The 12,233-nt window shown below is 54.1% G+C and overlaps 1 protein-coding gene across 1 annotated transcript in view; it reads right to left on the bottom strand.

Annotated features, from left to right (window-relative positions):
• Positions 1–12,233, bottom strand: part of UMODL1 (uromodulin like 1) — a 67,500-nt gene that overhangs the window by 47,130 nt on the left and 8,137 nt on the right. The window contains exons 3-6 of the mRNA XM_071214496.1: positions 8,906–9,067; positions 8,053–8,174; positions 4,599–4,785; positions 2,668–2,808 (exon numbers count right to left, since the gene is read on the bottom strand). Of these exons, the coding sequence (XP_071070597.1) occupies positions 2,668–2,808; positions 4,599–4,785; positions 8,053–8,174; positions 8,906–9,067 (612 nt within the window). The remainder of the gene's footprint in view (positions 1–2,667; positions 2,809–4,598; positions 4,786–8,052; positions 8,175–8,905; positions 9,068–12,233) is intronic.

The raw sequence follows: 12,233 nt of genomic DNA, 5'->3' as shown, positions 1-12,233 counted from the left end.
AGCCCTGAAGCAGCTGCCAGGTGACCTTTATCCCCTGTGACTGGAGCCCTGGAAGGGTGAGGGCTGAGGGTGGAAAGAGGAGTCCAAGGGCAGCTTCCCAGAGGAGAGAGCGCTGGAGCTCTAAGGAGCTGCAGGAACTAGCCAGGACGTCCAGCATCAGCTCACAGATGCGATTTAGTGCTGTCCATCCGTCCAAAAGGCCCTCCCTGAGGTCCCCACGCCTTCTAGCTCCACCGTAGTTCTTTGAGTCCCTGCACAGTAAAACTTCCATTGAGGGTTGTGGCAGTTTGAGATTATTTACAAATTCCAAAAAGAGAGACTATGTTTGTAAACTGGTCTGTTCCTCTGGGTGTGATACCCCTTTGACTGTGTTAGATTCAGCTGAGACATCTGATTAAATGATGTTAAGATTAGGGCTTTGGTTCAACCACATCATTAGAACGTGACTCTGTTGCATTCCAGCTCTTGCTAGGTTAATGAAACAGACTCTCATGTGGAAGTAGATACACACAGAGAAGATACACAGAGGCTCCGGCGGCCCCAGGAAGAAAGACGAGCCTGATAGTCTACAGCTGACCTTGTGAAGTGACCAGAGCAGCTGAGGCCAGAAAGAAACGGGCCCCAGAGGAAGAGAAATGAGCCCCATGCCAGCCTGCAGCTAGTTCAGAAGAAGCTGGGGCCATGGAGCCTTAAGAGGAAGCAGGCAGGCTGAACCCTCGCAGACATCGCCCGCCATCTTGCATCAATACGTGGGAACAGACTTTGGGTGACAAAGTACTTCTCATGGTACCTTGAGTTGGACTCTTTAGGGTCTAGTGACTGTAAGCATCTACCCCAAATACATCCCCTTTATAAAGCCAGCTGAGCTCTGGTACTGTGCATCAGCACCCTTTTGACTGACTACTACAAGGGTTGCCTGTCTCTGTACAGAGTTCCACCCGCCACTCCCACAATAGGCCGCCGCTGGCCACCAGGCGTCCGGCGGCCTCATCCCTGCACTCCTGTCACACAGTGCCCTGGTCTCCCTGCAGCCTTCCATGCAGCTGGCCACGCCCAGCCTGCTGAGCTCCCTTCTCTCTCGACCCCCTGGTGCTGCCCTCTCCTGCAGGTCGTCCTGCCTCACGCGTGTCCTTTGCACGCTTCTCCTCCTGTGCTGAGCTTGCAATATCAGGATTCCTGGGCCCAATCCCCAGGGCCCCTTCCCCGTCACCCAGCCACCTGTAGGCTGATGGCTCCTCGATTTACACAAGTGGGCCAGCCCCCACCCCGAGCTCCAGCATCAAATATCCAACTCAACTGCAGGTTGACACCTCCACTCGGTGTGAACTCCACCTCAATTTTAACTTGTAATTTTCAAAAACAATAAACATAATCATCACTGCCTCCCTCATCTCATTCAACGGAACCACCATCGAGTTTGCGTTCCACCAAGACTTCTGGAATCTTCATTTCCTCCTTCCCCTCCTGCATTGGATTAACAGTAAATCCTGTGGATTCTATCCCCAAAATTGTTTTGCCTTCACAGCAATTTCTAAATCTGAAATTACACACTTATTTCTCACTGCACGCTCCTTGATGGCAGAGGCCAGTCACACACACTGGCAGCCGGCACAGCCCTGGCTGCCCCCTCACCCCACACCCCACTCCCACCTGGAATGGAGCTGGATACGCCCGCCTCTGTGTCTCCCCCGGTGTCCAGCCCAGGCTTTCGCTTTCCAGGTGGGCCACACCATCTCAGGGACAGTCCACGTTGCCCTGTTGTCCCCATGGCAGTACTGACCATGCCCTTCTCCCTCTCAAAAGTGTCCCAATTTATCCGAGCCTCCTCTTGACATAAAGGTGCAATGGACACAACCAATCCAAGGTCCTCAGAGAAAAGGTGGCACTGGAGTGGGAAAAGTGGACATGGTGGCTGATGGGTATGGGGAATGGCAGGAAGAGATGAGATGTGGAGGCGCCTTTGGGACTTGGAGTTGCCCTGGACGGTGCTTCAGGGGCAATCACTGGACATTGTAAATCCTCACAGGGCCCACTGGATGGAATGGGGGAGAGCATGGGCCATGATGTGGACCATTGACCATGAGGGGCAGAGATGCCCAGAGATGTACTTACCAAATGCAATGGATGTGTCATGATGAGGGGAGTGAATGTTGCTGGGGGGGAGTGGTGGGGGGGGGGGTTGAATATATTTTTTTAATGTAATATTTTTACAAAATCAATAAAAAAAAAAAAAGTGTCCCAATTTAAACAATAAGCTGCGTATACCAGCGTCCTGCTTACATGTCACATGTGGCAAACATCTGATGAGTTCTTTGATGAATTTCCCCAAAATAAGATAATGCTCTGTCCATGCATGTTTAGATCAGTGGCATCTAGAGAACAGCACTCAAGTGGAAGATGAGGTCAAGAGTGGCTAAAAAGGGGAAAGGATGTGACTCAAGCAGTTGAGCACATGCTTCCCACATACGAGGTCCCAGGTTCAATCCCAGCCCCAGTACCTCAAAAAGTAAAAATAAAAATAGTGGCTAAAAGAACTGACTAGTCCACGTTCATGAGCCAGCCTTCCACTCTGTGAGAAGAAGAAGGTTCTGTGGTCCACAGACCCTCTAGCTATAAGTAAATTCCTTAAGCCATCCTAGGGCCAGCTCAGAAGGGCCAGCCTGTTACCTTCACAGATGTCACTCAGGTTCTGGGGAGACGAAGTCGGGGAGTCTGGGTGACAGAGGCACTGGTAGGAGCCCTCCATGTTTACACAAAGCTCCCTTCCAGAGCAGGTGTTGAGCTCGTCGTGGAGGCATTCGTTCACATCTGCAGAAAAGGAGAAGCGTTCAGAACACTCCCCGCGTCAGAGGCGCTCTGGCATTCTCGTGAAGTTTTGTGTAGCCTCGTGGACTTGTGTCACATGAGCTGAGGAGGCACACGGGCAGGGTTCCAAGCCCTGTCTTGTAGACAGACCCCCACGTGGCCGCTTCTGCAGCTGCTGGCCGCCTCTGACCACACGCAGCTCACCTGGTGGCCACCATAAGCTCTGGGGCAGCTGCTGTGGCCTGAGCGGAACTCTTGGGGGCTGTGTCGAGTCTGAGTGCTGTGAAATGACGGAGACCACATACAGATCCTGAATAAGCAGTTTTCTGAACTGAGCAGCCCCAGGCCTTTGGCAGCTGGCCCAGACTCACAGCTGGGCCACCTTGTTCTCCAATTAGACACAAACCAACTCACAGGACACCAACTTCAGATGAGGTCACTCTGGGGCCATGGTTGAATGACACCAAAGCCAGGGCACTTCAGAATTTTGTCTAAGTACAGACAAAAACAAGACCTGTCACCCACAAATTGACTGCCTCCCTCAGACGAAAATGAGTGACTCTTACTTCTTTAGCAATTACAACTTCAACGTCATGCTAGCCTTCCCCTTTCCATTAGATAAGGTTGATGGAGATAGCCAGCCATAGAATTGCTCCCACTTTCTGATAGCATCTAATCTAGAACAAATCCACACTTCCTTAGCTGCTCCTGCAATCAACCATCCAAAGCCCAAGTCCTATGCTACGTTCTTTCTAACATCCTCTTACTGAGACGCCCAGTGGTTCTAGCAGTGTGTGTTCTCTCGCTCAACTGGTCACTCACACAACTTGGTCAGCGACAGGTGTGTTCCTCAGTCTTTGGCTGAGGGTCATGGGCAATAGAAACCACAAGATAAGCACTGATTGGCACTTGAACAACTCATCTTGGCTTTCATTTGTGGATTTTAAAGGAAAATAAATGCAATCAGTAAAGCATTCACTGAACTCAAATCCCAGTGATCTTCAGTGTCATAGAAGAAGCATTTAGAAAAGCAGCCATGTTTCCCATAACCCATGGGGTCAGCAAAGTATGGCATACCTGTTTTTGGAAAGGAAGCTTTCTTGGAACCCAGCCACAGCCATTTGTTTACATCTCTCTATGGCTGCTTTTGCACACAGCAGCATAACTGAGTAGTTGAGATAGAGACTGTGGCCTGCCAAAGCTGAAAATATTTCCTGTCTGATGCTTTGGTGGAAATGCTGGCCAACCCTTGACATAGATTTTTAAAAAGGAACAGGTCATTTCTTCCAGGCCACACCTATAGGTTTTACAGAACATAAATTCAGTTTTGTACAAATTCTGCTGAAAGAGCCTTCTTGGTGCAAGGATGTTCACCATGAGAGTGGGAAAGAGGTGAGAAGGCAAATTTAGGAACCCAGAGGTCTAAGGAAACAATTATCCGTGTGTTGTTCTTGGATTTATACCCAGTGCCAATTTGAATGGAAGGAGAACCTTACCTTGAAGAGAGTGAGAAAGGCAAGAGAGTTTCAAGGAGAGAAAAGGGAAGGCAAGACAAGAGGTGACACTGGAGAAAAATAAGACGTTCTCCTCAGAACCCCTATTTCAGAACTTGGGGTTTAAACTTAGTCTGGACGAGGATGAGCTAAAGATATGTTAAACCAAACGTGATGGGCTAATGAACTTGAACCAGTTGGTCTCCCATGCCTGAATTTAAACTCCTCTAATACACTAGCTTCAGAACCCACCTCCCCCTCTTACAGCCTCCCCCAAACAAGGGCCCCGAGAAGCACAACCTTGCACCTGAACGTTGATCACTTCGTAAGTGCGCTTCGTGATGTCATCCAGCATGGCAGAGACGTTGGCCACAGGCAGTGGCTGCGGCAGACCCAGCAGCAGCCATGACACTGTGACGGACGTGTCCCTGCTGGCTGAGCGCAGGTGATGGACGGTGGAATTCAGCGGCTGCAGGGCACTCGTGACCTGGGAGACCCGAGTCAGAGCGTCATGCGGTGGCAGAGCACCCCATTGGACAGATACGGAGACTGTAGTCCAAAGCAGTTAAAATTAATTGCCCAAGGTCACTCAGTGGATTGCAGCAGGCATCAAGGTCAATGACCTTGACAAATCATGCATGCTAGATATACACACACAAAAACTAATAATAAGTTATGTGTGCACATATACACAAGAGCAAACACCATTTTGCTCTACGGAAAACAATCTACAATATTTTTATATTATCCCAAAAAAAGTCCAGCAAACCATCATAAATACTTTAGCAACAGCAGTCAACCACAGGACCCCTTGGTCCCCTGCCCTTGCAGATAGACACCATGTGTCTTCTGCAACTGATGACAAAGAGAATTAGAACTGGGATTAGTGGATTAGGGATCAAAAGCCATGGTCTCGTGTTGTACACATCTGCTTTTGGGGGGAGGGACAGAGGAGAGTTTCAATGACCACTTTTCTCATTTCATGTGAATTATTTTTAAATGCAGACTAATATCTTGAAATCAGAATCCTTGCTAAGTCAGACGAATCGGTGTGATTGCACAAGAACAATATCACCAAAGCAGATGTCATCAACAAAACCCTAAGTCCCTCTTGAGAAGAAGAAAGGAGGTTTGGGAGATAGCTACAGTCCTTCTCCTTGGCAGCCTTTGAACACAGTCTCAGGAGGAGCTACAACCCATAATTTAGGGGGCGGCAAAGAGAACCAGGCCCTGGCCTCTTGGGAACTCCTGATGCAGCAGCAGACACAAGCATTGGAGCCCAGCATCACTGCACCAGGATCCAGAGAGAAAACAGCCTGGATGGAGAGACAAAGCCTACACACATGAAAAGATGTCTGATTTCACACAATAATAACAATATTTAGAACACCAACAGTCACAACCCCATGGGAGCCCCCTGTGTCGGGCACCATTCTATGTTCTTTACGTGTGCTACCTTATTTAAATCTCACAGCCACCCTCTGAAGCAGGATAGTGATCATTTCTATTGAAGAAGAGCTATCTCAGGCATAAGAGGCTAGGAAACCTGCCAAAGCCACACAGCTGATGAAAGACAGTGCTGGGATTTGAACTCAGGCCGCCTGACTCCAGCTAAGCTCTTACTGGTCAATTGGGCAGTGCCACCCCCAGCAAGCTAAGAAGAGTGGAAATTGCTTCCAGTCGGGCTGGTCAAGGAGGCTCTGGGTGAAGGAGAGCTTACAGAATGCCTCTCAAGTGGCTTTGCTGGATAGCAGCATGGAAACAAGGTGAGTGTGGGTACCAGCTGTGCTGGGCCCACCCAGCCAGCTGGGTCAAAAGACTGGGAGAGACTGGGGTCTGGGTCTGACACTGCCACACCCAGGCACATGTGGAACACAGTCCTGAGACTGACGGTCAGGCAGGACCAGCCACGTAGTGGGCGGGGCCCAGGGCACAGTGAAAATGCACAGCCTCTTATTCAAACATGAAGCATCTCAGGGAGCAGATGTGGCCCAAGCAGCTGAGTGCCTGCCTCCCACAGGTGGGGTCCCTGGTTCAGTTCCCAGTGCCTCCTAAAGAAGACAAATGAACAAACAAGGAGCAGACAACAAGTAGACATCAAGCAAAAACAATGAACAGATGAGCGCAAACAACAAGCAATCAACAATGAGCATAAAAAAACAACATGCAAACAGAGGAGGGAGGCATCTCAGGGGGTAAAAAAAAAAAATGAAGCATCTCAAGAGATGCCTGTAGAGCATCAAAGCAAATGCAGGGCCTGAGGGCCTGAGCAGGTTGCCCACCCAGGGCGCCGGTCCTGAGGCCAGGCCACCTTAGGGCTTCGAGCCCTGTCCCACCTTCCACTGCAGTTCCCAAGACTGGAGACACATGGCGAGGGAAGCCATCCTGGTCGAAGTTCAAGCTGAAGTGTCAGAAAGCCCAAGCTGCGTCTAGACCAGTGGTTCTCAACCAGGGGCGATTTTGGCCCTGAGGGGACACATCTGGTGGTCACAGGGTGGGGAAGGTGCTGGAATCTAGCAGGTGGAGCCCAGGCTGCTGCCACACACTGTAGTGCCTGGGACAGCCCCACAAGGACGAACCATCTGGTCCAAAGGTCAATGGTGTCAAGGTCAAGAACCTCACCTGGAAATGCTCATCTCAGCACTTTCCAAGATTCCAGAATTTCCCTCAGGGTCTGCTGAATTCAGGGACTTGTGCCTCAGGTTAGTGAGGGCAGAGCTCGGGGTCCGAGCCCATCTTGGCTGGTGTGGCACCCCAGGAGAGGACAGAGACTCCGTGCCTGCGGCCAGGCTGGGAGCAGGCCCACAAGGGGTGTCCGTCAGGACTCATCCAACTCTACCCGGCAACTCTGCGTTTGCTGAATGTCGACTATACCTCTACAAAGTTGGGTTTTTTAAAATTCAGAATTCACATTTGGTTCAGAGTTGGTCATTTTCGGGCCACTCAGGGAAAGCCCCTACCCAGCCCCAGTTCCCAGCCGGGACCCCCACGCCCATGGCAGCCGGAGAAGCCTGGCGCTGGCCGAAACCCAGCCGAGCACTTCCTCCCTTCTTACCTCCTGTAGCAGTTTGATATGGTCATGAATTCCAAAACTAGATACTGGATTATGTTTGTCATCTGGTCTGTACCTGGGCCTGATTAAGTGATGAGCAGGGCTTTGACTGGGCCACGTCACTAGGGTGTGGGAGCTCACCAATGGGTGGGGACTCACAGATAAAAGGCACGGCAAAGGACAGAGTTGAGGGGTTTTGATGTTGGCGTTTCAGTCTTGGAATTTGATGCTGAAGCCTTAAGCTGGAGCCCCAGGAACTAAGCTCACAGAGGAAAGAGAAGCCAGCCCCAGGAAGAGAGGAACCCTGAGCCCAGGAAGAAGCAAGGCCTGGGAAAAGAGGAACCCTGAGCCAGGAGAAGAACACTAAGGAACAGAGACAGCTCCTTAGACACAGCAGACGCCCCAGAGAGAGAGACAGAGCCATTCGCCCGATAGTCTACAGCTGACCTTGTGGAGAAAACAGAGGAGCTGAGCCCAGAAAGCAGCAGGACCCAGGGAGAGAGGAGCCCAGGAAGCCTGAACCCTCACAGACGTCGGCAGCCATCTTGCTCCAAAACGTGGAAATAGACTTTGGTGAGGGAAGTAACTTATGCTTTATGGCCTTGTATCTGTAAGCTCCTACCCCAAATAAATACCCTTTATAAAAACCAACCAATTTCTGGTATTTTGCATCAGCACCCCCTGGCTGACTAACACACCTACCAAGGAGCAGAGAAGCCGCGTGTGATTCAGGAGTCCGGGGTCCACTTGGCGGAGGTCCTCAAAGTCCATTTTCACCAGGGCTGTCACGTTGTACCAGGAACTGGTCAGGTTCTCCCGCGGAGCTGCAGGAAGGCACAGGCCGAGCGGTTACACGTCCCGAGGCAGGTGCCCCGTGAGCCGCGCGGGCTTGAGAGAAGGAAGGGGCCTGGCCAGCGGGGCACTGAGCCCCCCGCGTGGAGCGAGAGCCTGGGGCCCGGTGGCCAGGGGCTTCCCTTCAAGAAGTGCACTTGTGATGCACGAGATGTACTTTATAATACTAAATAACTTAAATGCAGGAGCATTTAATAATTCAGGCATTATAAATATTTTAACCAATAGAGTCTATAAATACATATATTGTTTCCCCTCTGAACACTGACCAGCCCCATCTCCTGAGTGCAGTTCATGACTCAAAAGCAGAATTTTCCAGGGAACCCCCAGATGCGTGGCCTCGAGGGACTCCGGTCCCCCATGAGGCTTCCTGAGCGGGCGGCTGCTCACCCTCCCTGCTCCCTGATGGGTCAGCTGCCAACGGGCCCCACCACGCCCCCAGGGCTTCCCCGGGAAAGCGTGGGAGGTTTGGATGGTGGCCCACCTCTAGCAGGAGGTCTCCCCTCAACGGGGCACCCAAGAGGCCGTTAGCACTCCTCTCCCATTGAAATTCCAGGGGCAGATTTCGGCAAGGACGCTGCTGCCCAGGCCCTAATACGGCCGCTTCTGGAAACTCCCCTGGCCTGGACCCTCATCGGGCAGGTCCCTGCGCCCCATCTCCCGACCGTTGAAGTGCCCTTGGCCGCAGATCGCAGGGTCCTACCTCGGGGCTGGGGGGCAGCACAGCGGGGGCCCCCGGGCATGGGGCAGCACTTCTGAAGGCCAGGACAATCGGCGTCTACGGAGCACGGCGAGGTGGCAGGTCCCAGCCCGCGCTCCGGGCAGACCCCAGGCCTGGAGGCAAACTCCCGGGACCTATTCAGGGCTGGGAGGGAGGAAATGAGAGGGTAGGTGGCGGCAATGATGAGACAGAACCGTGGGCCAGGGCCTCGGGCCCTGCCCAGGCTCTCCCTGCCCGGGACGCCATCTGTGGTTCTTGGAGGTGCCAAATGGGCCTGCTGGGGACACCCCGGGCAGGGGCCGCCTCGCTTCCTGTCCCTGGATCAGTCACCAAGGCCTGCCCCGCAGGGGCCAGTGGCTTTGCCTTCAAGATAGTCTGCTAAAAAACGCTGGCCTATTTTATCTCAAAAGAATTGATGTATATGCAGCAGATGCCGCAATCATCGATCTGTTTAGATGAAGGCTATATATTGCTCTTAATTCTGCCTTTGTTTTAGCTTCTCTGTCAATTTGAAACTTTTCAAAATGAAAAGCTAGAGAAAAAGAACCTCCACGGCAGTAGAACAGGAGCACTGCATGCAGAGCTGGGTAAGCCTCAGACACCGGCAGGAGTCCCCTCTAAACACCGGAAGGCACATCTCCAAGGACAGAGGGCGTCACCCGTGCAGGAAAACTAACTTACACGTCATAATTTAAAGAAATGCAGACGCCATCCTCGGCTGAGGCCCTCGGCGCCCCCTCTTGCTCTCTGCCGGAGGGGTCCGGGTGCAGGGGGCTCTGCCACCCTCGGGAAGCCCCCTTGCTGCTTCACGTCCGGATGGCCCACTCACTCACTCATTCATTCATTCGATAGGTATTGACCGAGCACCCGCTCTGTGCCACGTGCTGTGACAGGGGCCCAGGTCGAGGCCCTGCCTTCAGAAAGCGGATTCTGGCAGGAGATGTGCATGCACCTGTGTACTTTGGGGTCAGAGGGCGTGGGTGCCGCGGGAGGCAGCAGGCATGGGGCGAGGGGTGGGGACAGGCCTGCAGGGGGAAGGGAAGGCATGGAGCCTGCCCAGGCCCCACGCCCAGAGGACTGAGAAGCCCGGGGGTCCCGTTGTGGAGCGAGGGGACAAGAGGGATGAGGCCCTCCGAGGGACCCGGCCAGGACCCCCCAGTGTTTGGAGCATCCTAGGGGTGCCCTGCCCAGCTCCTAAGAGGACCCCCAGCTCTGGGGCCCCATCCCCGGTGGTGGCCTCTTGGGGCCCTATGAAAGCCTGGAGCTCCTGGAGGGTGCAAACCTCCTGGCACCTTGAGGCCGATGGCAGAGGGCGCCCCGGGCAGGGCTCCTGCCTCCCCCATCTTGCCCGCGGGCCCCTGGGAGCATCGCCGAGGCCAGGGCCCGCCTCGCACGTCCACGGCACTCTGGCCGCTGGTGGAGAAGAGCCCAGGAGGGAAGGGGTGCGGGCACGAGCAGGGGGCCTGTCTGTCGCACAGTCCAGGTGAGGACGGGGCCTTCGGGCCAGGGCTATGGGTGGGGCTGCCAAGAAGCTTCAGGTGCAGGTGTGTTTAGAAGGAGGGGCCCACGGGATGAGCTGATGGGTGGGCTGGGGGATGCAGTAACCGAGAAGCCTCCAGAAGGCCCCGGCGCTTCTGAGTTGGAGAAGGCTGCGGGGAGCGCGGCCGTGGTGGAGTCTGAGTTTGGTCACGCAAACGTCACGCCTGACATGGGTATCCACGTGGAGATGCTCGGCGGCAGGGCAGCGCCCCGCTCCCCCGGTGGGCTTGAGGGAGACGCGCCGAGGCTGCGGTGCAGCCTGGCTCTTAGGCCGCACAACTCTGGGGGGCGCCATTCGCACAATGTCCCGTGCGGGTGCTTCCCCTGGGGCAGGTGGACTACAACCACCAGGGGATGCGAAGATGATGAGGAGCGTGCAGCCGGACACGGGGGGGTCACTCGGGGATTCCAGGGAAGCTGGTGGTGGCCAGGGCCAGGAGAGGAAGGGGCTCTCAGGGATCAGAGAAGAGCTGGAATTGTCTGCACATCCGTGGGCTCTGAAGGGGCCTGGACAGGAGCCAAGGGTGCTGAGAGGGCGAGCAAGAGGCACTAAGAAGAGGGACGAGAGAAGGAGTGGCCTCCAGGGGACGCTGCTCAGGGAGCTTGGCCGGGAGCATGCACCTGTGCCGGCCCGGCAGAGCCCCTGGTCTCTGCAAAGCAGAAAGGGGAGTGGGCACAGGACAGGCCGGGAGGGAAGCGGAGAAGACGCCAGCTCAGGGTCCAGGGGGCCGAGGGACCCTGATGTGGACCAAATGACAGATGGCCAGCCCCCGCCGGGCTGTTCAGACCCCCTGGCCACTGCCTGGACCCACGTAGGTGCCCTGCACCTCCAAGTGGGCCCTGGGACGCTGGGAAGGGCGGTTCCAGCATCTGCCAACGCCAGATCACCCAGACACGAGGGAACTTGTCCGAGCCCTTGGAAGGGCAGCCGCGCCTCCCTGCTGATTGGCACCAAAGGTTTCCAGGAAGGGGGAGGGGGCCCTTCCTTCTGATGAGGACACGTCCCCACGGGCAGCTGCTCCGGCCCCGAGGCAGACGCGGGAAGCCGAGGCTGCCAGGGCCTGGCCAGTCCTTCCCCCCCTTCCCACCGTGGGGCTGCCCTGTCGGCCCCGTCTGACTCATGTGCTTGATGGAAAACTGCACCAGGTTGGATGCGAGCGTCTCTCTCCGTGACATCCTCCTCTCCGCGTTGTCCTTGGCTGCCTCTATTTTCCAGTCCTCCGGTGGCCGAGCCAATGTCCAAAGTTCCTGGAGGAACCGCAGGGCAGTGGCAGGCTCTTGGGCATGAAAAACGAACGTCACTAGTGAAGAAACGAAAGGTCATCGCTTTGTTTCCCGTTATAAAAAGCAGTGGCCTCAAGGCTAAGGAGTCATGACAACTAAATGTCACGTGGAATCCTGGAACAGAAAAAGGACACTAGGCAAAAAGTGGTGAAATCCAAATAAAGCGTGGAGTTGAAATTACAGGGAACTTCTCTGTGGCTTCCTGAGTTGTGACAAAGTACCCTGGGAGCCTACGATATTAACATCAGGGCCAGTGAGGTCAGGGTGGACGGAACCCTCTGCGTCATCTTTGCAACTCTGCTGGAAATCTAAAACTATTCTCAGCCGAAAAAGTTTATTTAAATAAAAGGAAACTATAAGCCACCAACCCCCAAAATGGCTTCCAAAAATGTTTGCCTGATCACAACTTCCAGGTTCAAGGTCTTCGTGTAAATTTGGACGATTCTGGGAATCCCCCACCATCGCTGGGGCCAACCCGGTTCCCAAA

This window comes from Dasypus novemcinctus, chromosome 4 (genome assembly GCF_030445035.2).
Source record: "Dasypus novemcinctus isolate mDasNov1 chromosome 4, mDasNov1.1.hap2, whole genome shotgun sequence".
In the NCBI taxonomy this organism is placed as follows: Eukaryota; Metazoa; Chordata; class Mammalia; order Cingulata; family Dasypodidae; genus Dasypus; species Dasypus novemcinctus.
Note: the sequence above shows the minus strand (reverse complement) of the source record. Positions and strands in the feature narration are given on the sequence as shown.